This window comes from Meriones unguiculatus, chromosome 10 (assembly GCF_030254825.1).
Source record: "Meriones unguiculatus strain TT.TT164.6M chromosome 10, Bangor_MerUng_6.1, whole genome shotgun sequence".
Lineage (NCBI taxonomy): Eukaryota > Metazoa > Chordata > Mammalia > Rodentia > Muridae > Meriones > Meriones unguiculatus.
In genome coordinates, this window is record NC_083358.1 from 54781260 (window position 1) to 54807038 (window position 25779).

The window sequence follows — 25779 nt, forward strand, 5'->3', positions numbered from 1 at the left end:
GGCTTCTTTTATTCAGACCTTGTCTGGGTCTCAGGAAGTATTTGCTGTTGTCCTCCCTTAGCCTTGCGAATTCATACCACTCTGAACTCTATTTACCGTTTCTCTCCGTGTACATTTCTATTTGCACAAAAATGTTGTCAGCACCCACCGACCACTCACAATACAAGCCCATGGGCTTTCTGTCACAAGCATTTTCTCATACTCAGAATATCTCCTCTCTTGTGAGGACCTTGGGACCTCTTCATTTTACAGTTCTCCCGCTTGTTTCCTATGTGCTCGCAGAACAATCTTGATTAGGCTATTATTGGCTCACACCTATAACAACATTTAAAGACTATTACAGGCAGACCTTGAGTTTCATGCCAATTATGGCTACTTGTAAGTTTGAGGCCTACTTGGGTCATAATGGGATCATGTCTCAAAAACATTAACCAACCCCCCCTTCAACCAATGAAGTCTAGTATTGTTTCTACCGTGGCATCATAGAATGCCTCTAGTAGTTTCTATAGCACTGTACCTAATTAGTCAGCATTAACACTTTGTTACTTTCCAAATGATTTTCTTTCTTCAGAAACTGATGTGACTTTAAACAACAACAATATATATATATATATATATATATATATATAGATCTAATTTGTCTATAAATATCACAAGGTAGCTACATAGTATACTAGCTGACTAATTTTATAGATATACCAAAGACATAATCATCAGACAATTACAGTGCAAATGTACTATAATTTTTTTCTTTTATTAAAGCATCTATATAATGAGCATTTTCTCTCCCCCTTCTATCCACAAACACATAATTTATGGATCCAATTCACATTTCAACTTTCAGCGTAAACTTTTTTTGTGAAATTTCCTGTTCACCCAGACCTCTCAAATCAAATGTTCACGTATGTAAACTAGTTTTCATGATTCATTATTGTTCTAGAATCAGTGGCAGGGGAGGGCACATAGCTTGTTTCTTGATTAATATATAACTTAGCAAATATATTATGTCAAATATATTGTGGATGCTACAGAAGTATTTATTGAATGAATGAAGCATGAGTTAATGAATGATAGATTAACCATGTGAGTTTCCAATTTGATTCAAAGTTATTGCTTTATTACTTTAAAAAGTACAGTCTCATTAACTACAGAATGGCCTTTTAAATTTCTAGTAAAACATTATTTATTATTTTTTTCTGTTAAAATATTTTATATAAAATCATAGCTACTATTGCTATAATTTAAGAATATTGACGAATTAGACTAAAATCTAATACATTATAGTTACAGCTAAAAAATTTAAAGCAATGGTATTCCAAGCATAATAGCTTTCTTGACAAAATAGAAAATGAAAGTAATGAAGCACAAATATTATTTCAAGAGTTTAAATATTTTATTTAAGAATATTTTAGAAAATTAAATTGATTATCAGCATCTTGACAATAATACAATAATTTTGAAAAGACAAATTAGAACCAGTGATAGGAAATTTAGGCCTTTTTAGAAGAAGTTGGTTCTAGTTTCTATCACTGGCCAAGAGCTTACATGGCTGTTTCAATTTTTATTTAAGTATATTGTCCTATCTAATTTGTTTGTCTGTCTGTCTAAATGTCTTTCTGTCTATCTACCTATCATCTATTTATTTATGTGTGTGTTTCCTATGCCTCTGCATGTACCAGTGCATGTATAAACACACAAACACACACACACACACAGAAAATGGAGACAACGAAATCCTCTATCACTCTCCACCTTGTTTCTTTGAAACAGGTCCGGGTGTGGAAGCAAAATCCTGTAATGCAAGGATTTCAGAGGCAGGGATAGGAAGATTAGGAATCGAAAGAGAGCCTGAACTACATAGTGAGGCCCTGTGTTAAACAAAAGAAGTAGCAAAAATAATCCACTTGAAAAGATACTTTACAGTTCTAACCAACTGGATTTATATTTTACTTCCAGGTTTGCAGCAAGAGTGGAAGCAGTTTGTACTGGGACAGTAATAGAGATATTTGACAGAGAGAGAGACAGAGAGACAGAGACAGACAGACAGACACACACACACACACACACACACACACAGAGAGAGAGAGAGAGAGAGGGAGAGAGAGAGAGAGAGAGAGAAAGGGAGAACTTGGGTGAAGACCAAATGACCCAGTGAATGAGAAGGAGCCAGGAGATTAGAGCAGATTGCTTAAGTTAGTTGGAGGCCAAGAGAGAAGCCAGATTGAATAAGTCAGCTGGGAGAGGAGTCTGAGCCAGAACAGGTGAGGTGAACCAGCCAGGGCTGAGCTCAGTAAGAACAAGTAAGGGTGAGCTTACTAAGCAATAAGCCTCAGAGGCTGAAAACATTCTGGGCCTAGGTTAGATTGTTTGGAGGAGGATAGAGGCTTCCAGGACTAGGCCTATGTTGGTGTACAGAGGCAATGCACTTCTGAGACAACACTTGAAACAGGAGTTCCTTTTACAAATATTTTTTTATTGGGATGGTTTCTATGTTATTAGTTTGCCTTTCCTCAGTAAAAACTTCTAAAATAGTTGTTTTTGCAGAGAGGACAGATTCTCTGAGCTCATAGTTTTGAGGGTGGAATAGTACAGTGCTGGCTACAGCTTAGACCTGCTCTAGTTTCCTCATTGCAGTCAAATCAAGAAGCCCAGGGAGTGAGTGAAAAAAAAAAAAAAAAAAAACAACAACCAAAAAAAGGAGTTCTCAGACTTCTTCCAGGGACATCTTCCCAATGGCTAATGACCTCCCATCACTCACAGTCTGAAGACCAGTCAAGCCCTCAGTCATCACAGACCCTCAGGGGACATAACTAAATTATAAAAGCAAGAAATTACAGTAGGTTCAAATGCCATGGTTAGATGTTTTGTAATCTTGAGTTGATGTAAGTTTAACCATAACGCAGGAATGATGCTGAATTAAGTGGAAGTGACTTAGCATATTTCCACTCAGGTATGTCTTTCCCTGGGGTAAGAAGTCACACTGACCTGCTTGAAAAAAGTCAAGACAGATTGATGGTGAACATGACTGTTGTTTCAAACACCGCAGGCTTGAGGAATGTGTTTTTATGCAACTGTGACATTCCTCTCAGCAGTTCTGATGGGGGACTTGATAGATAATTAGGGATGCAAAATTATGCTTAGTATTTAATCCTTTCACTGCACAAAATAATTTTACCTCTCACATACTTGTATATTATAATGACATTTGTGTGAACATTATCTTGTGGTTTTGCCAAACTTTCAAAGTAATACCTTAAAGAGGTTTCATATACAGATATACCTCTCATCTGTGTATCATTTATTTATCTTCATTTTTAAATTTTTACATTTTTATTAAATTTTTATTTGTGTGTTTATGTACGCATAAGAACAAGGGGCACGGTGGAGATGAGGGAGGGAGGGAGGGAGGGACTGGGAGGGAATGAGGGATCTGGACACGGCTGGAATACAGAGTTAATAAAATGTAACTGCTAAAAAATAAATAAATAAATAAATAAATAAATAAGAGATTTGAATAAAGCAAAAAAAAAAAAAAAAAAAAAAAAAAGAACACCGTATATGTATAGATGTCAGAAGGCAATCTGTGGGAGTCAGTTCTCTATCTGGCGGTTCCTGGGTATTGAACTCACATTGTTATGCTTGTTGGCAAGCAGCTTTACTCAATGAGTCCTGTAGTCAGCCCTTTTCCTGTATTTTAAAGATTTACGTTATTTTTTCTCTCTCTTTCTGTGTGTGTGAAAGAGAGAGAGAGAGAGAGAAAGGGTAACTTTTATTTACCAGTTGTAATTATCTCAGTGGCTTATTGATAAGCTCACCCTTTCTGGCTCTTTCTGAACTCTGGCTGTCTGGTTCAACTCAACTCTTTTGGCTCAAACTCCTGTATAAGCTGACGGATTCAAACCCGCTTCTGTTGGAATTACTCTGCTTCTGAACTCCATGAACTGCACTGCACAAACTCAACTGTACTCCTTTGAGCTGGACAAAACGGCCCATACTGTAATGTACTGTAGTCAACCCTATTGTCTTCTCTACTGAACTCTCTACTGTACTCTAGTTCTGTCCTACTGTACTGTCTTCTCCATTGAACTCTCTATGATACTCTAATGTACTGTCTTCTCTACTCTCTCTCTCTGTCTCAACTTTACCTACTGCTCCTAAGTAGTTTCTCTTTTCTGTCTGTTATCGTGAGAACTGGGCGTAAACTATCTCTGACTCAAGTCAAATCTTTCTTTCATTCATCTCTTTGTCGGCCCTTCAACTAAGCATCACTTTCGAACATGGGTGCGTCCTTCTACAAACTAACTTGACATTCGTTGTTTGGGATTCAAGGTACATACTAAGGATGTGTCTGAAACCTCGACCAAGAGATTCAAGGTGTGTCATTCAGCTGGATCACACATACCTAGAAGGTCTTTGGATGTAATCCTTTGCCAGAGAGTCCACATTGCTGGATTAAAATTTCTCTACAGAGAGAGAGACAGACAGACAGACAGACACACAGAGAAAGAGAGAGGAAGTGAAGAGAGGGGAGAGAATGTACATTTGCAGGCTTTTAAATCCCTAAAAATGAATTTTTTGGTGGTTGTGAGTTGCCCCATGTGGGTTCTGGGAACCAAACTTGAGTCTTCTGCAAGAGCAACGAATACTCTTAACCCCTGAGCCATCTCTCCAACTGGACCTCTTCCTTTATATTTTTTAATTATCTAATTTCAATGAGAACTTTTATTTGGGTACTAAAGACAAATATTTTCATGTAAATTTACTTATTTCAAGCAATAACATATGTAACGGTTACCAATATATGGGATAGCTAATTTTAATAAATATTCATCTCAAGCAGACAATTCCCTGAGAATTCACCCTTGTTTTTCACGGTTTATCTTTATTTTTAGTATGAGTGTTTGCTGTGGGTGTGTGTGCATTAATGCAGGTGCCTGCAGAGGCCAGGTTTCAGGAGTACAGGTGTGCAGAGGTGTCAGGAGTTACAGACAATAGTAAGCCTCCCATCTAATGGAAAGGGAGCTTGAGTCATGTGCCAGAGCAGTATGTGTTCTTAATTACTGACATCTCCAGCCACAGAGTTTTACTGTTAAACATATGTCTTACTGTAGTTTATCTCTCCCTTGGGCACGGTCTTCTATGCTTCAGAATTCTTTTTCCTGAATTAACTGATATATGCATATATATAATTATAATTAAAATTAATATATAAAACACATGTAATGTAATTATATAATGCAGTATAATATGTAATATAACAGATAATTGATTGACATATATGCAACAATATATTATTTAGGGGCAATCAGATCCTAGATATTTCTTTATAAATCTGCTTCTACTTCAAATGCAGCCTCTATCATGCTAATCAGGTAAGGCACACAGAGGAAATGTAAAGAAAAATCACTCTTTAGAGGAAAGTAACTATTAGTGACACAGCTTTTGTTTTCTTTTTCAAAATTACTGTTGGACATAATAAGTGTAAACTGTAACTTCAGCATTGACAGGCTCTCACAGAACATTCCTTGAAGTGAACATGTGTGTTGCACTTTGAGGACAGTAGGAAAATGCCTCCTTGTTGTGTGATAACATTAACTTAAAAAAATATTTATTTTTTATATCAATTACAGTTTATTCTCTTTGTGTCCCAGCTGTAGTCCTCTCCCTCATTACCTCCCAATCCCACCCTCCCTTCCTCATCTCCTCTCATGCCCCTCCCCAAGTCCACTGATAGGGAAGGTCCTCCTCCCCTTCCATCTGACCCTAGCCTATCAGGTCTCATCAGGAGTGGCTTCATTGTCCTCCTCTGTGACCTGGTAAGGCTGCTTACCCCTCGGGGGAGGATTATAAAATAGCCAGCCACTGAGTTCATGTCAGAGACAGTCCCTGTTCTCATTTCTAGGGTACCCACTTGGATACTGAGCTGTTATGGACTACATCTCTGCAGGGGTTCTAGGTTATATCCATGAATGGTCTTTGGCCGAAGTATCAGTCTCAGAAAGGACCTCTGTGCCCAGATTTGTTTGGTTGTTTTGCTCTCTTTGTAGAGCTCCTGTCCCCTCCAGGTCTTACTATCTCTCCCTTCTTTCATAAGATTCTCTGTACTCTGCCCAAAGTTTGTCTATGAGTCTCCGAATCTGCTTTGCTACCTTGAAGAGGGAGAAAACACGGAAGAGAACAGGAGCCTACCACAGAGGGCCTTTGAAAGACTCTACCCACAAAGATAACATTAACTTTTGAATATTGTGGCCCAGAAACCTCTGTCTACTTTTCTCAGTGGTTGGAGAGAGGAGACAGAGAACGTGCTTAAACATACTTTGACAACAACTGCCTGACAAATTTACATGAGCAACAGTCTTGATTTATTGAGATCTTTCTGTGGGACCATTTTAATTAAATGCTTACTTTGTGTTATCCTCTTTAATTTTCAAAATGACTTCGGTATTGACAAAACTGTGTATTTCAATAGATTTAGTCACTGAAAAATTCTAAGATAAAAAATCAGTCCCACAGAAGGCTTCCTCAGAAGCCCTGTTTTCCACCGTATTCTGTAATTCTACTTTCCACAGACTAGCTGGCAGTCTCATCAGGCTCCAATCAATTTGGACTGCAAACATACTTATGCCCTTTTTAAGTCTATGATACTGGAGTTCAGATTTCGATGGAGCATCCCACTGTGGAACTCACCACCTGAAACCTTCCCTGGCTAAATCGTAGCCTTTGTTTCTTCTTCATAGTTGCTGTTTGCCCTTGACATCTTGCTTTTGAACATGGAGCATAGTTCAAGCCTTTGTTTTAAATTCTGATGCAAGGACAATTTCATTTTAATAAAGGAATGCATATCAAGACCTTTGAAACAGTAGTTAGGGGTCAATACCATGTAGTGCAAAATTTGGTAGGACTCAGGCTTTATTTTTTTTCCAGCATAATAATATACTTTTGTACTGTGGGCTGCTATCAGAAACTTCCTCCCTTTCTTCTTCCCTCACTTCTTTTCCCCTTCTCTCCTTCAATTTCTTCTTTCCTTTCTTTCCATTTATTATTAGTGTGAGTATTTGTGTGTGTGTATGCAATGTGTGTACATGGTAGCATGCATGCTGTGCTGGACAAGTGTGGCGGTCTCTGATAACCTCATTAAGATTTTTTTGCATTGACCTGGGCTCAAGTAGTCAAGTTATATAGCAAGCACTGCTCATGGCTGAGATGTCTTGGTAATCTTTTTCTTCCTTTTCTGGACAGGCTCTTACACTGTAGCTCAGGTTGATTTGGAACTTAATATGTATTCCAGGCTGGCCTCAAAAAACACAGCAATCCTCCTGCCTCAGCCTCCTCAGTGCTGTGATCACAAGCATGATTTATCATGCCCGCCACGTCTAAAGACTTTTTAAAATTCAGATTCACTTTGTGCATGTTTATTTGCCAGGCAGCCATCTGATTTCTTCCCAAAGGATAAAGTAAAGAGATTGTTGACTATAAAACAAGAATTAATGCATCTACTGAAAATTTCCAGACATACTTGTGTCCTAATGAACGGAAATTCAAAGTCCAAAATACACTTTACAGATCATTCTCCTCCGCATGGTGTTCCATTACAAAGCTGCTGCACTGAACATAACATTAGCTGAGCAAACATCTCAGCCTAATCAAGCATCTGCTCGCCACCCAGCACTGTGCAGACAGCAGAGATCTGCTGCACTTTCTTTAGTATTCTCAATGGGTTTCTGTGTTTATAAAAGTCCAGAAATAATCTCGGAATTTCTTCTCCATATGGTGTCAGGAAAATTGGCATAACATTCTTTCTGACAGAAAGCATATATGGCTCTCTCATTTCAGAATATCAAAAGTTTGCCATACAGACAAAACTATCAAATAAATGTTAGAACTGTCTTAGTTTCTGTTTATTCTTATCAAACTGATTTAGGTCCTGCACATGCCAATTTTAATGCAATAAAAACACTCAAAATCCCATGTATCCCTTTCTTATTCTAGGTTTACTTGTTAAGTAGAACTTCAATTAAAATTTTAGTATTAATTTCTTTAAAATGCAGGATGTATTCTTTTTCTTTTTCTTTTTTCTTTTTTGCAGAGGGCCAGAAACACTAAGTCACTTTGTGGACATGATCCACATTTTGGTACTGATTACATTAAAAGAAGAGAAAAAGAGGGTATGTGCGAATGGTTATAGAGCAGATAACTGGCTCAGCCACGTCATTCAGTCGCTTCATTCACTTCAGTGTATTCCAGGGAACTGTTAATTCAAAACTGATGGTACTTTTACTATGTCTGAATACATTCATCTGCAAATCCTTCTGTATGATTTAATGAATAGAATCATTAAGATATTAAAAATATTAACCAGCCATAGCAGGGTGTACCTCTAATTCCAGGACTTAGGAGGACAGAGTCAGAGAGCCATGGGTTTGAGACTAGCCTGGGATACATGGTGAGTTCTAGGTGAGCCTGAGTTACAGAGTGAAACTGTCTGACAAACAAACAAGCAGAAGAAAAGCAAGAAAACATGCTAAAACTAAATATAGAAAAAATAAAAGTATAATCTTTGGTAATGTCATTCTTCAATTTTCAATATTGGTTGAAAACTAAATGGAATGTACATTGCATAAAACCCAGAGGATAGGCAGTAGGAACTGTAGGCTTGGGTAGTCTCCTGGTGGTAAAGTTTGCTTCCTTACATGGTAATGAAGAGATTTAACTGGAGAGCTCAATATGAAGCAATGATATGGTTCCAAGTCCATAAGGTCCCTTTAACCTGGTCGAGACACATTGCCAGATACTTCAATTAATGTGCACCAGGGTCACAAAATCCATTTCTTATCAGCCAAAAACACTCACGCAGTAAATTTTATTTTCAAACCCCAATCTGTAAATTGAATCTGTGTACCTAAAAACTACAGGGCAGCAGCCAGTCCCTGGGCTTTCTCCCTGATAGCATCTTCAGAAATGGTGCACGGCTTTGTGTGCTATTTTTAGCTACAGTATTTGGTTAGACCCAACTGTTAATTTCCTCCCTGGTCTAGGACAAGGTTTGAACCCTTCTGACATTCTGGGTAGCAGTGATAGTAATTTATTTGGGAACTTTAAAAGAATTCTAAAGTGGATCTATGAATCTGTATACACATTCACATTCCTTGGTAGTATAAATCATGTATCTGAACATAATACTGTAGAAAAAAATCTTATTAATATGGAAAATAGCATTACCATGCAGTAAATCCCAGGGGAAGCGACGTTGCAAGGGTTGAGCTTGTCTGACCAACGCCATTCAAGATAATCACATTTTTAATGAAAATTATTTGACTTGACTATGAAATATCTTTGTCTATTACATCCAGGTGCCGGAGCTCTCTTCCTATATTCCAGTTGTTATCAGCAGTTTTTTCTCTCTCTTCCTCCTAGCCTCATTCTCACCCTAATCGCTGCTGCAGTGAATTTGTGGTGCTTTCAAACTAATGCCTCTGCTTGCGGCCAGTGGAAATGGACCAAACTGCAAAGCCAGTCAAAACATTGTATCTGTCTTGCTTCAGGATTTAACTGCAGAAAAATCACAACTTCCGTACTGGATAACTACACTTCTGTCCATTTCTAAGAGCAGCCCAAATGTTAATCAACTTATGTCAAGGCTGTATATCTATCTGGCGTACAGTGGTCCTCCCTCAGGAAGCCAAGTAAAAAAATATTAAAATTCAATATAACATTAAATCAAGTATAGTATTTTATTAAAACCGAGAACGAAATGTAAAATTGTATCACACATAATCATGGGGAAAATGAGATATTTAGAATTTTTAAACTCATCCCTTTCAGTTCTCCTAAACCAACAGTCTTCTAGTTGATTTCATCTCTGCTAAATAGAATAAAAACATTCCTTCTCAGAAGTAGGTATACTTATGGAATGTTAAAATACAACTTTTTATTTAAATAATTTTGTAGCTAAAGCTAGATGTTTTTATAACTTTTATAGTTTGTGAGTGTCAAAATCATGTATAATGATTTGAAGTTGTAGACAGAAAGAATGTTTCATTTCTCCCATTCTTGTGATCATTTCTTTTATTTCAGTCAAGCTATAATTTGATAGTAAAATAAAATATTTTAGTAACTAATTGTAACAAAATGAAGTCCTTCACATTGTATACACTAATGTAAAAAGGTGAAACATGATCTTTGGTAGTTTCTCTGAAATAACAAATCTCCATGTTAAGTTTTGTTTATAAAGGGCTGATTATGGAAAAGAGAGAACAGCATGAGATAGTTCTATGAACAATATAGAAAGTTCTTTTTATAACTAAAGAAAAACCCTCAAAGCTACATGCAAATTAGAAACAAAGGGCTCACTTTTCAAAGTGCCAATGATTTTATGCTTCTTAGAACTGTGAGAAAGTCAGACTGATAACATAAGATCAAGCAAAAAAAAAAATAGTCATTTTGATCAGTGGGTTTCTCAAAAGTCTAAGACAGGGCCCTGTTCCTCAAAAAACAGAAGGTCCTGGCGAGGCCTGAGTGCCAAGAGTGTAGCTGACTGTGTCCTCACTAACTGGTTACTAATCTATGAAGAAGTTCCTAATGCAACAAATTAAAATTCAGGCTTGCATGACTGATTGCTCAAAATGAAACAGGAAAACAAAAGATATAAGGAACAAATCAACATGAAATTTTATACCACATTTGCTCATTTTAGAAGTAATTTTAGTTACTTTAATGAGTATTCTTTACGTATAGCCAAATACTTACGTTGAGATTAGATATCAGAGACTCTGTTTATATAAATATTAGATAGTGAATACAATTTAGCCAAAGATGGACAGAAACAGAAATTCCATTTATTGTGCTTTTTTGTCTTTTAGTGCATGTGTGCCTATGTGTTATGTACATATCCATACTAGGGTGTGTTTATATGTGTGTGTCAGTACACAGCAGATAGAGGCCCACATCATGTTTTTTTCTTGATAGCCCTCTACTTTATTTGATCTCTCCTCATTATTTTTTATGTTGCCATGTAGGCTTATGAGGGTACTAGGAATCTAAATTCTAGTTCCCAAGCAAATGCAGCAGCCACTTCACTAATGGAGACATCTCTCAAGCTCACTTTTACAATGTCTTAGTAAATTCCATGTATGAAAGGCACCAGGTCCTTTCTGCCTATGTTATGGCTGTTGGTTTCGTGTTTTGTGAGACTATGGCAATGGGGGCAGGTGATCTCTAACTCTGTGCCTGCTCATGGGACTCTTTTTTCTCCTGTTGAGCTGCCTTGTCCAGCCTGGATATGAGGATTTTGCCTTGTCTTCTGGTATCTTGTTTTGTTCTGTTTGGCTCTTGGAACCCTGGCTTTTTTTTTCTGAAGAGGAAACAACAGAGAGTAGATCTGGGAGAGAGGGAAAGTAGGGCTCTAGGAGGAGTAGAGGGAAGGGAAACTGTTCGGAATGTATAGTATGAGAGAAGAATCTATTTTCAACTAAAAAAAAACCAGGAATAACAATTTGGGGGAGACAATGCTCACAGGTGAAGCGGGTTGTAGACAGATAAGACATTTTGGTAGTTTCCAGGGGCACAAACAAGAATAAAAAATAGTCCCCAAGGTTTTCAGGCACTATTGAAATGCAGACAGACATTCTAATGTACTTCAAAAATGTATTGATCTGAAACAAAATGAAACTGCTAGGACATGAAGAAACTATAATTCATAATAAATAGAATATTTTAGTCTTAAAAAGAAATTGATTTATGTGTTGGGCCTCAGGCAATGAATATTAGCATATACTGTTCCCAAAATCGAAATAAGTGTTTCTACCCTGAATGCTAACTGATCATTCTCTCCCATTCACTGTGCCTGATACAAAGACGTGCGTGTGCATGTGAGGTGGTACATTTGCCCTGCTCATACACACATTGCTTAAAGGTAAACTCACAATTGCATGTGAGGAGAACTCAACTCCCCGAAGTAGGTGGACAAATAAAGTAATTGCTTTGTCGACTTACTTATTTTTATTATTCAGGGATGTCAACACAATACTTGTCTCAATCAACCTAAAATATTTAGTACATTGCATTTTATTACGGTAACTGTAATATATACAGGAAGAATCTCTGAAGAGTGACTCAAAAACTTAATTTTAAAGGAAGAAGAAGACAAAGAATCTTCAGTTGCATGCCTGCCTCAACTGATTTACACCATCTGCCTGGTAACATTAAGAGAGAGGGTCTGGGGTCACATCCAACTCAGCAGGAAGTAGCTTCTTGATGTGCTAAGGGTCACTGGTGAGGAAGAGATGGGGCAAGAAGATGAAAATGACTCTCGCATTGGCCGTGCCAACTCCAAAGATTAGTTAAAACCATACTAACATTATTATAACCACAAAAGTTTTAAGTGGCCGAAAAACAAACAAAACAAAACAAAACAAAACAAAACAAAAAACCCACTGAATTCAGTCAAATGGAGCCTCTGATTTTCTCCAACAATGCACTATCCCTTATTACCAGGTATGGAGTTCATTTCAATCTTGCTGGATTTTATAATATAAATTCACAGACTGATCATATTATTAGAGGTTAGAAAACATGTTGACCAGAACCCCTGCACAGATGTAGCCCAGGGCAGTTCAGAGTCCAATTGGGTTACATAGTAATGTGAAGAGGGACTGCCTCTGACATGAACTGACTGGCCTGCTCTTTGATCACCTCCCTCTGGGGGGGAGCAGCCTTACCAGGCCATAGTAGAGGACAATACAGCCACTTTTGATGTGAATTGACAGACTAAGATCAGAAAGGAGAGGAGAACCTCCCCTATTAGTGGACTTGGGGAGTGGCATGCAAGCAGAGGGAGGAGGGAGGGTGGGATTGGAAGGGGAGGAGGGAGGGGCTTATGGGGGGATGCAGAATGAATAAAGTGTAATTGATGAAAAATTAAAAAAAAAGAAAACATGTTGATTAATGCCTTGTCTAATCTTTGAAATAAAGTAAGAAAGAATTTGAGAAAAGTTTATAAAAGTTAAGAGGAGAAATTGGGATATAAATAGAGCTTATACTGAAATGATCTAAATGCCCTGATTACTGGAGCCTTGATGTATCTGTCACTAATGTGTACATGAATTTTGTATTTCTTCTTCTCTACTATGTGTTCTAGCCATTCTTACAGGACGAACAACCCGGGAATGTGAGGCTTCAGTTTTAATCTTCTGATATTTTATTGTTATCGCTATACACTAAGGTGTGGTGTGTACAGAGGGCAGAGGGTACTCTCCTTCCATCATGAGTTCTAGACCACTCAGACTGTCAGTCATCCACAGAGAGCACCTACCACTAACCCATCTCCAAGAGCCTCTTCTGCTCTTCTAAATGCAGCTTGTAATACTCAGGTTTCACCAGCTGATCCCTTGATACCCTTGCTACTGAAGAGAATGTAGATGCAAGAAACTGAGAGATATGACAAATTTAGGACATAGGAATGTGTTTGTCGTGACCCATTCTTTGATTTTTTTGACGCCCATTCCATTCTTTTGTGGTTCAGATACAAAATTTGTTACGATTTTGAACATATTTACATTTGCCATTTTCCCTTGAAACTGTTTCTCTCCATTTTGCTTTTCAAACTCAGTTAATAACTCAGGATTTTTCTATGAGCCAGGATAGCCTATTTAATATAAGAAATTTCAGAATTTTCTGTGTATGTGATTGGGAAAAGCATTTTTTTTGCATTATTCCAATCATAGGTGGTGAAAAGGCACAAAGTTGGCATCAATTTTCACTAACCAGGGCTCTTTTCTAGAAGATGATTACATTTCTTTGCAAGCATTCCCTTGTCCTTATCTGGTTCAGTCAACTGTAGAGGAAAGTCTCTAATGTATATAGCCTTTGCAAAATAGTGTTATCAACTTTTCCCCTAGATTTTCATCCCATTAATTCAAAGGCTTCCATGAGCTGAGTCTTCAGTCTTGGACATTTCATGATCTTCTCTGAGTTCTCCACTTTTACTGTGAAGGAGTGTTGGACAATGGTTAAACACTTGCATTTCATGTACTTTTACCAGTGCACTGAAAGTTATAAACATTTCTTAGTTCCCCCAACTAATTGTTAGTTATATTTGTTGAATGTCAGTTACATTGATAACATTGTGTTTAGGAGAAAGGATGTAGAACTAAGTTAGAATTAAAATTATTTACTTTTACTTCAGTGAGATTCAATTTCCTTATTTGCTGATCTACCTCACTAAGTCATTTGAGGATTGTCTAAAGCAATTATTTGAATATGTTTTCCCTATCAAATTACTCATCTATAAATTATAAGAATATTAACTCATACTTCTGAGAGTTACTGTGGGAATTTAATCCATGAATATGTGTGAGGTAGTTAGAGCCCTGTCTAACTTGCAGCAAGCCTTTAAGATAACATCAGTATATCACCTATTTTGTTCCTAAGCTGTGAACTTGAGACAACTTAAACCTTATAAAGATTAACTCATGGAGAAGAGAAAGTACATAGGAAAATAAGCAATAGGATGTGTGTGATTTAGTACTACCCTTTACAGAGGCTTCAGGTAACTGGCACACAGAACAGAGGATGTCACCAGTTCTCCAAAATAAAGTGGAAACATTAAAAGATACAAGAAGAGTATAACTGAAGCACAGAAAGTAGGAATCTGGATGTAGTAGAAATTCTGTGCTATTGGAATCACTTCTTTTTTTCCAAAAAGATGATAAATCTCTAATAATCAAAGTGTTGAAAGAACCAAAAGACTAGATACCTATAAAGAAAACAAATGATCAAATTTAAAATGCAAATCTATAAATGTAAAAGGACATATCTGTAAGTATAATTCTCAAAAGAGGAAATCCAAATTGTTGAGGAACACTTAAAGAAATGTTTAACATCCTCAGTCATTGGGGAACTGCAAATCATAACTATTTTGAGATTTATTCTTACACCATTAAGACTGGGGAAGGAGAATGGAAGGAGATAAGGGAAGGAACGAGGATGGGATTGGAAGGGGACGAGGGTGGGGGCTACAGCTGAGATACAAAGTGAATAAATTTTAATAAATAAAAATTATATTAAAAAAGAATAACTAAGATCAAAAAACAAGTGAGAGCTCATGTGGTGAGGATGTGGAGTAAAGAGAAGTTCCATTTATTGTTGATGGAACTGAAAATCACTGTGAAAATCTGTGAAAATCACTGCAGCAGTTCTTCAGAAAACTAGGAAGAGATATACCTCAATATCCAACTATTCCAGTCTTGGGCGTATACCCAAAGCATGATTCATGTTATTGATTATCTACTCATAACAGACAGAAATTGAAGATGACCTAGATGTTCCTCAGTGTAGAATGGATTAAAAAAATTGTTTCATTTATACAATGGAGTATTACTCAGCTATCAAAAATAAAGTAATGAATTTTTCAGGTAAATGAATGCAACTAGAAAAAAATCTTCCAGAGTGAGGTAACACAGATTCAGAAAGAAAAATATAGCATGCATTTCTTATATGTAGATATTAGTTAAGTCAATGATAAACAAACTGAAATTCATAGAACCACAGAAGTTAGGTATAAGTAATGGAATAGGGGAGGGGCAGATGGATCTCATTAGGAAAGGGAAATAGGATAGGTAGTTATGGATGAATGTGAAGGAAATGGAATGGGAGGATCAAGTGGACTGGGGAAGGGGACAGGTGGGTGAAGGAGGGAACACAAGGAGATATAACAAAATTAAGGGCCATTTGAGGAGCTATAGAAACCTAATAAAAATAGAATCTTATACACACACACACACACACACACACACACACACATATGAAGGCTATCTAACTGAAATCACCAAATAATGGTGGAGAAAATAACCGCCTTACTGGACATCTCTTGTCAGTAAATGAAACTTCCAGTCCCAAATTAAGTTACAGCCAGTTGCATTGTTTGCCAAAGGTGTCCCATGAAAATCCTGAAACAATCCAGGCTGTTGTCAAGACTATAGGCCTCTCTCTACAAACCGATTATAAGTCCCATTGATGAAGTCAGGACTTACACAACTAATCGAAATTGGAGAATTTAACTGATGCCCACATGGAGCCTTCACCCCTATATACTAGCATCGTTGAAACAGGAAGACACTCTGCAGGGATACCAACAAAAAATGTCAACACCAAGGCAGACACAAGCCCTTTGATCAGCAGTGCTGTCCTGCCCACAAGATATGTTAGGGCAACGGTGGCACAAACCTTGTGGGAGTAACCAAAGAATACCTGATTTTACTTCAGGCCTACTTCATGAGAAGGAACCTATACTCAAAACTGCTTAGGTGACCAAGAACTTGAGAATAAATGTCTTAGGCTTGGAGCACTTAGCCCTCAAAGGGCCTCCATCAACCCCTTCCCCTCAGGGATCAGGGAATCATGCCGAAAAGAAAGCAGAAAGAATGTAAGAGCCAGAGGGGATGGAAGACAGTAAGGAAACAAGATCTAAATCAACATGATGACATCACATATGAACTCAAGAGACTGAAGCAGCAAGCACGGGTCTGTACCAGATGTTACATATATATATATATATACATATATATATCGTATATATATAATTATATGTTTTATATATATAATGGCTTCTAATTTAGTGTTTCTAAGGGATTGCTGAGTGTGAGAATGAGTAAATGTCCATTTCTTGTGCCTTCTTTTGGGCTGTTTTCCTTCTGCTTATTTGTTTTGTCTAATTCTGATGTATTTGTTTTTGTTTTGTCGTATTATATATTACATGTACACTGTGTCACATTATACTGTTCTATAACTTCTTAGTAGCCTGTTCATTTTCTAAATGGTACTAGGAGGGAGTGGATCTGGGTGGGAGGGAAGGTAAGGAGGAACTTGGAGAAGTAGACAGAGAGGAAACTGTACTCAGGATACATTATGTGAGGAAAAAATACTTATTTTCACTAAAAGGAGAAAAAGAGCGTGAATATTTGCCTGCACGTGTGCGGCACGCGTGTGCTGTAGGCTGGGGCACGGCTCGGTAGTCAAGACTATCTGCTGCTCTTGCGGATGGTTTGGTTCAGTTCCCGATACTCACTTGATGACTCAGAGCTGCAACTAAGTTCCAGTTCACACACACACGCACACACACGCACGCACACACACACACACACTCACTGAAGTGAGGGTTAGGGTTAGGCTTCCTCAGGCCTTTCATGCTCAGGTGTACACACAGATGCAGGCAAGCAGCCACACACACACACTACACACATGCCCTTAAACATGTCTTTTTAAAAAAGGAAAGAAGGAAGGTAGGAGAACAAGGTAGAAAAATGAAAAACTGGAAAGACAGGGAGAAAAGATAAGAGGATCTCAGGATAAGAAAGAAGGGGAGTTAGTCTGATACGGAAAGGATAGGAGCTCCACAAGGACCAAATATATCTGGGCACAGGGTCTTTTCTGAGACTGACATTCAACCAAGGACCATGTATGGATATAACCTAGAACCTCCACTCAGATGTAGCCTGTGGTAGCTCAGTAACCAATTGGTTTCCCAAAGTGAGGGGAGCAAGGACTATTTCTAACAGGAACTCAATGACTGGCTCTTTGGTCTCCCCACCCCCGAAGGGAGGAGCAGTCCTGTTAGGCCACAGAGGAGGGCTTTGCAGCCAGTCCTGAAGATGCCTGATAAAACAGGATCAGATGAATGGGGAGGAGGTTCCCCCCCCCCATCAGTGGACTTGGAAAGGGGCACGGTGGAGATGAGGGAGGGAGGGAGGGACTGGGAGGGAATGAGGGATCGGGACACGGCTGGGATACAGAGTTAATAAAATGTAACGGATAAGAAAAAAATAAAATTAAAAAAAAAAAAACAGAAATGTGTCAACAATTTGATGAAGATTTAAGTGTCAGCATCACTTAAAAGCAATCAACATAAAAGACAAAAAAAGTCTGAAGTGAATACGAGAAGAGTTGCTAATGCCTGCTAAGAATCTGGGATGATTAAAGTCACACTTATTTGAAGCCTTAATATTAAAGAAAAAAAAAATGAAGGTTTATAAGCTGTGGTGGTTTGGAGTGACGTGAGCCTGGCTGAACTGATTTGTACCTCAAGTAGGCCACCGTTGTATATCTATGTCACTTTAAAGGTATTTGAGAATTGCAAACAGTCAGCTGAGACCAGCTATGAGGAAGCAGTCTTAATTTGTATTTCCTTGATAGGTAGGAGTGTTGAATAATTTTTTTTTTAAGTTTGGTAATTTTTTTCTTAAAACTTTCCATTCAGTTTTAGGCCTACTATTAATTTATTTTGCTGATAAACTTATATAGTTTTTATATATTCTAAACATCTATCCCCTATTTGACAGTGAAGCTTATAAAGATTTTTTCTATTACGTTGGGCTGTCCTTGGCTGTGCTGATTGTTGCATTTGCTGTGCAGATGTCTTTGCATTTCATGTGACCCTTTTCCTTTTTTTTCCCCCTCAGTTCTTGGGTTCATTTCTGTGCCATTAGTATTGTTTTTGGAAAAACATTCTTTTGTGTTTATTTTTGGGCAAAATGAAAGCTACCGACTTTGTGTTAGGTATGTTCAGCCCATGTAGGAAATCACAGAACTATAACGCAAAGATGATTAGTGGTGTTCCTGTTCAACAATAACTTCATTAAATATTCAAAGCTTTAGTTATATTTGTAAAGCATAGTTTAGGCATCATAGTTAATTTTTTTTAACTGTCATGTGCTAAGGCAGAACACACACCTGCATGCTCTCTGCTCGTTTTGATAAATGTCTGTCTTATTCTGGTAACAAGCCCCGTGCCATCATTGCTTTTACTTAATCGCAGTTGGAACAATGCTCCTGTCTTTGACTCTCTCCACATCCGACTTTGTAGATTATTTCTTCTTCAGTCCTTGGGAAGCTGCTGTGACACTGTATCTTTGCTCTGCTCCTTGTGACAGCATTCTTCTAGTAGAGATCTATCAGTATTTCTATGCTCCTTAGATAATCAAGAAAACTGCTTTTTATTTTTGGTTACATTTGTTTGTTTTGTATGCAGGTATGTGCATGTGTGAGAACGTGTGTGACAGATCTGTGAGAGGGTCAGAGGACAACTTACAGGAGACTGGTATGTTTTTTGTGACAGGATTCTATTTAAAAAAAAACAAAACAAACAAACAAACAAAAAAACAAACAGTGGAGCCATCTTGTGACCATGAATGCTGTTTTATGAAGTGTGTAACTTTTTCAGCAGAACCAGGACCTTACTGTTTTCCCTGGGTTGTTTCATGATAGGTATTTTCCAAGCTATGAAAAGATGTTTATGTATGTGCACAAGTTGTCCTCTTTGCATCCTTCCTGACACTTCCTGTCCCCACCTAGGACAGTTGTTAGTCTCACTGACATTCCATTCAAACCCCAAACATTGGTCAACTTAATGAATGCTTCTGCCAGGAGGGAGCCAACCTCTCACATCCATTTTCAAACTTACATGAGCTCTGTGTCATACAAGTGTTATGCTTTAAACACATACAGAAAATCCATATGCACCTCAACCTTCTCCTTTTACTTGCTTTTCACACTTTCTTTTTTACTTCAATGGTGAATACTCTTTTGCTTCCTATACCTACAATAGTTGTGCATTAAACTACAATCAAAAATGTGTTGAAACACACAATAGAAACATAAATAGCAAAACTAAGAAATCCTAGTTTAGGATAAAATAGCTTCAATAATTTTATAAGCCTTTTCTTGTACACTAAAATGTGTACACATAATTCTTCTTGCCTTAAAATACCCTCAAATATCTAGACACTACAAATTTTCAAATAAGCCATGACTATTATCTCAATATGTCTACTAAAACAGCTAATTTCTGCTTAAAGGCATTGCTCTGCAGAAACAGCATCAACATCCTGCCTGGTCCTACAGTCAATCTGGTCTGTCATCATTCATGAAGCACTTGGGGCTTCTGAAAAACTTCAGATGTGTTCATCTAGGTCTTGTTTACGGCTTTTTGAAGTTTAATTTATTCCACGGAAAAAGAGAATTATTGTAGAGATTGCTCAGACTCTTTACTGGTTAATGTACATTTGCTTGCTTTCTTGTTTCTTCTTTGAACATCTTGACAAATCCAATTTATTTTTCTATTCCCAGCTTCAATATCATTTTCACTTGTCATGTTTCTATGTTCTACAGATTCACTTGTGCTCCTATCTCGAGAGCACCACTTCATAACCATTAATACAGATCTTCAACTGCCCCACCACCTACTGTCTATGTCAGAGAGAGTTGCTTGTTTACATTTTTAGTCGAGGGCCATGGGGGCATTCATAACCAACTATCCATGACTAATGAAGCCATGTACCTAGAGGAGAACCTACTGCTTCTTCTCTCTACTCTCTTATACAAGTAAAATTTCTAATTGCATTCTACTTACTTTTATACCCATAGATAATTATAGCTTTTAACCTGCATCACGAAGCTTCTTTTGCAACACATGGAGACAACTATAGAAAGCCACAATTGATTAAAAATGCAGAGAAAAACTTGCCATGGGCACACAGCTTCAATTGATACAACTACAATAGAAACTACACACATAAGAAAAGGACAGAAATGTTGTAAGAGCCGTAGGACTAGGATGTGTCAGAAGGACAGAGAGACAGAAGGACAGAAATCTCAACAATACAGTAGACTATAAAACAAAACAAAACAAAACAAAACAAAAAAACCAAAAACCAAAAACCCAAGAAATCATGGTAGCAGAACACTCAGCAGGTAAAGAGTATAGGCAATTAATGACAATGGACAGACAGTGTCTATCCTAAGGGCAAGTAAGTGGTCAGTTCTAAAAAATATACACAGAAGCAACATTAAATAGGCTCAACTCAAGTGGCTGCATATATATATATATAATTACTGATATATATTAATAATAATTAAAGAAAATGTTACAGTTGGTAGAATGGGACAACCTTGGTGAAACAAATTTCCACCACTTCTTGGCTGAATCCATTCATCTGTTCTCCAGAGATAAAAGAAACCATCAACAGGAAAAGCATTGTACTAACTCATGCTTTGCAATCAATGTGCAATACTTATTATCAAGCTCAGTGATGGCAGGGATGAGGATGATGACCATAAAGGTGATCAATGAATACCTGTTCAATAACAAGATGATTTTGTAAGATTAATTCATTACTGCTAAATCTTGTTTGCTTGGAACCATGTAAGCCATGTTCTATGTGACTTGCTTAAAACCGACTCTTGTTACACAATTAGTGACTGTCATCACCAAAACCTGTACTGTATCTGGTATTTATAAAAAAAAAAAGAAAGAAAGAAAGAAAGAAAAAATCAAATTCTGTGTTGATCATGATTATGTGGTGATTTGGTCCGAAAAGAGAACAACTTCTATTTTGAAATCACTTGACACCTATATAGCTGAACCTAGATATTTCTTACTGACACAGTGCCAAGCTTGCAAAGATGCACAAGAAATTAAGGTATCTATTTAGAGATGAAAAAGCCAACAAAGGATCTTCATAGTCAACATATAATCTATACTTTTCAGTAACTGAAAATGTAATGTTTTAAGCTTAATTTTAAAGAACTTATTAACACACCTACTGACAAAGGTCTTGAAAAGAAGAAAATTAATCTTCAGCAGTTTTACAAACCTGGATAATGACTACTAAATCAAGTGAATTCGGAAACTTCATTAAATAGAAATGGCTGTGGGTTCAGAAACTACAGTGTGTATTGGAACATGTATTTTTCAAAGAAGTCATGAAAGTCATGATTATCAGCTCATTGGTTGTCAAAGGCCCAAACCAAAAATATATTGATGTTGTTGATGATAATCATGATGGTAAAAGTATCTAAATCACAGAATGGTAATGGTGTTTATAAGTGCTACAGAACAATTTGCAATGATTAGTGGGAAAGCATGCTGATATATTGAAAGCAATATTTTGAAGGTCATTCAGCTATCAGCTTGCCTTAATGTTATTCAATTAACTACACAGTAAAAAAATCTATGATTATTTATGGAAAGTATTTTGTAGTGCTTGTAGAATAGTATATTACAAATTCTGGCTGGATGCAAGAACAGAAACGGCTGATCTAATGCACCATTAAGCAAACTGCATCTTTGCTGTATATTTTTTAAGCATTAAACTAATTATGATGAGGTTTGGATTTTACTATATACTGCATATTTAATCTTTTTAAGAGCCTATCAAGTTGAATCACGAGATGCAACTTGTTTGTGTTATAAGCAACAACATGCAATATTAACAAAGCACAGCATCCTAGCTTAATTAGAAAAAGTCCATGTGATCTTAAGTACATTTAGGAGTACAACACCACATCACTCTAATGTGAACTTCGTATTTAATTATATTTGAAACTAGTTTATATGACTTGCAACATTTTCTCCTCTTCTCCATATCTCTGTATAGACCTTTCACTAATGACCTACTTACATGTAACCTATGTTGAGGATGACAGAGAACAAGAAAGAGGACATGAGTCTTGTTGGCAGGTGGAAACACTGGCTGGCATTATCATAGCTAGAAGTCATTCCAGTTAGACTGTCAGGCGGCGTTCATTTTATCCAGTCAATTCTCTGAACTGAACCTTACAGCGAGGCCTCCTACCAGGCTCTGTGCACCATGATATTCTATGGGCAGAATCTATTTTAGAAATCCCTTCTCACCTCTTTCTTTACTTCTCTCTTTCCTTCCATACTTCTACCCCCTTTCTCTTTCTTTCTCTCTCTTCTTTACTCTTTCTTTTTTCTCTACGGCTCTCTTCTTCTCTTTCCTTCTGAAAGGATCTGTGTTGGAAGTTTTCCCCCAAACCTGCAATCTTTCTGCTTCACTTCCACAAAGCATTCTGATTATAAGTGTGTACCACCACAACACAACTCTGTTTCCTACCCTTAACATCAAATTTGAATTTAAGTAGTTAGCTACCACAGAAGACATCTAAGGAGCCAGTATAGATTGGGTTTGTGAGCTGTCATGCTAGAAATGTTTTTCTTTGTACCTGGACTTTTTGGGTTCATGACAGAGCAATCTTAAACTTTCAAAACAAAAAATAAGATGGATAATCAATATCAATATTCAGAATATATTTTGACATAAGAAGTTCATTCTCATTGGTAGGTTAGCTAATTTTCTTCTGAGTCACACAAGCTTAACAGTATAGGTGAAGCAAGCTCATTTCTGGAGAGCAGAAAGGGGTCACCTCAGAGCTGAGCCTCACAAGCAATCAGAAGAGATCAGGATTATTTACCTTCACAGATGGTGACTCCATTTCCTGAGAACCCCAGGCTGCAGAAGCAGGCTTCCACACCACTGTGGATTTCACACTTGGCATTTGGGAGACACGGTGTCTTGGTGCAATTTTGTGTGTAGGAACAATTCAGCAAAGTGGAAAAACCCACTAAATAAAACCAAAACATAGACCTTGTCAAAATTAGGAAACGACCCCATCCTTGTGTTAAACACCCATACTCCAGAAATGCTCTTATTTATTTTCATCTAGACAGGTGAAGTATAAAAACTTTCCAATGACTCATTTAGCTAAATCACAGCAGAAAAGTGAGCAAACCTAAAGATTAAGGACTACATCATAAATTTCGGTAAAACTAAAACATAATGGAGAAAAAAAAATTCCATGAGCTCATCCTGTCCTGAAAACTCAGTATCACTCTTCATTGGAGCGAGGAGGTCACTTTCAAAGGTGTTGCCTGATTGCAAAGCACTTTCCCTTCCATGGCTCTGGGGGTTACTTTTTCCCTTTAGAATCAAGGTAAATTAAGTATGTGGGTCTCTACAACCTAAATGATGTATTTTTAAGATGTCACTTGTTATATCTAGGAGAAGAAAAGCACATCCCTTCCCTTCTCCTGGTGTTCTGGCAATTGTCATTCTGCCCTTTTAAAGACAAAAAAAAAAAAAAAGTCTTTTAAGGTATCTTGTATTAGGAGAAATTAAAACAATTCAACACACTGTTTAAAGATTGATCTCAGCCACAGAACATTCTGCCCAACATGACAAACAAAATTGTTTTGAGGACTGTTAGGAAATGATAAGCAAAATCATAGGCTTTCTTTTTATTGTCTTGTTCCAGGCCCACGTAAGAGCAAGCTTGGTAGGAACAGGGATGAATCACAAAGCCATTGTTGAGAAAACAGTCATCTTAGATAAATTGTCCTTATCTGGTACCAAGAGATTGTTACAAAATCAGTTCTAAATCCCAGCCCCACAGAAGACTGCATATACTTCCTAGATCTGAATTAATTTGCCTTCAAAGATGTGATTTATTATCTCTCCCCACGCATCACCAAAACAGGGTTTTAAATGAACCCAAAGTTCAGGCAGGCAGGAGCCTTAAAAATGTCAGGGAGCTTCTCTCAAGGTTTTACTGCTTAGATTTCCCAGATTTCTCGGGGTCGATCACAAGAAAGGTCAAAACCTGAGACTTTGGGGACCTTCAGTATTTCTCCAGGAAGAATAAAGAGGTAATAGTCTTGGGTCGTAGGTCCCAAGGTCCAGAGTGGAAAGGCCAAGCAGAAAAACATCCTGTGAAAGCCTGTTTTCTTTGGAGACCTTGCCAGACATACTTGACACTTGAACCCCAGGTAGTGAAAAGTCGCGATCCCTGGTTCCCTGCAGGTGGGCGCTCTGCAGCCTCCCTGGCCTAGCCCAACTCACCTAGAAGCGGGAGGAGTCTCATTGGAAGCCGCGGAGCCGCTCAAGGCAGGAGTGCGGGTCTGTCCCGGAGCTGGGCAGGCAAGACAGGGTCCCCTGCTCAGTCCCCTGTGACGCACAACTTCCTCCTGTCACTTTCCGGCTTCTTTTGTGTGACTGTGTGCACGGCCCAGAATCTGCAGGCCACGTCCGGCGCCAGGCCCCTTCACCCAAACAGCCTGGGCTCCAGTCCCAGCAGCAGTGGCCACAAACTCCCTGCTAGACCACAGGTGGGAATCTCCCAGGAGCAGCCACCAGAATGTCCTCTAAAGCTTGTGCTCTCAGATCTGACAGACCTACTGGAAGCGGAGGACCTCTGACATCCCTGAGAGATGTCCTAAAATGAAAAGGGGTCAAGATGACACTCAGGGGCCCAGGTTTAGGTAGCACTTTGTCACTGCTCAGTTTTAACCCTACCGAAGACTCAAGGAGCCGGGAGTAAAACTGTGGTTAAAGAAACAGAGTGAATCCTGATGAGACCTAATTGACTAGGATCAGAAGGAAGGAAAAGAAGACCTCCCCTATCAGTGGACTTGGGGAGGGGCATGCATGCAGAGGGTGGAGGAAGGGAGGAATTGGGATGGGAGGAGGGGGGAACCACAGGGGGGATACAAAGCGAATAAAGAGTAATTACTAAAGAATAAAAAGAAGAAAAAAAAAGAAACAGTGAAAAGGAGAGCAATAATAGTAAAGATTAGCTTGTCAGCTAAAAACTGTGGAAGAGCAAAATGTTCTTTTCTCTGGTCCATCTAAAGGTCAAGTACATTTCACCATGGCCCTCCCATCACACCCCTAGTGCAATTTGAGCCTCACTTCCAATTTCCTTTCCTTGTCTGTACATGAATATGTTATATACACGACTATGGTTCAGGTTGGAGAATAGAAATGACAGGATCGTCAGAGACAGGGAAGACTTGCATCTCCAAAGAATTGGGATCTTCCAGACACAAGACTGATGCACACGTGAATTGTGTGGACTGCAACAGCCCACACAAGAACTGCACAGGTTCAAGCTGGACACTGGACACAAAGTTCCACCCCTAATCAAAAAGCT

The 25779-nt window shown here is 38.0% G+C and overlaps 1 protein-coding gene across 1 annotated transcript in view; it reads right to left on the reverse strand.

Annotated features, from left to right (window-relative positions):
* Adgrl4 (adhesion G protein-coupled receptor L4) overlaps nucleotides 1-24846 on the reverse strand; it is a 107593-nt gene extending 82747 nt beyond the window's left edge. The window contains exons 1-2 of the mRNA XM_060392507.1: nucleotides 24690-24846; nucleotides 23266-23415 (exon numbers count right to left, since the gene is read on the reverse strand). Of these exons, the coding sequence (XP_060248490.1) occupies nucleotides 23266-23415; nucleotides 24690-24711 (172 nt within the window). The 5' untranslated portion in view covers nucleotides 24712-24846. The remainder of the gene's footprint in view (nucleotides 1-23265; nucleotides 23416-24689) is intronic.
* Between the last annotated feature and the right edge of the window lie 933 nt (nucleotides 24847-25779).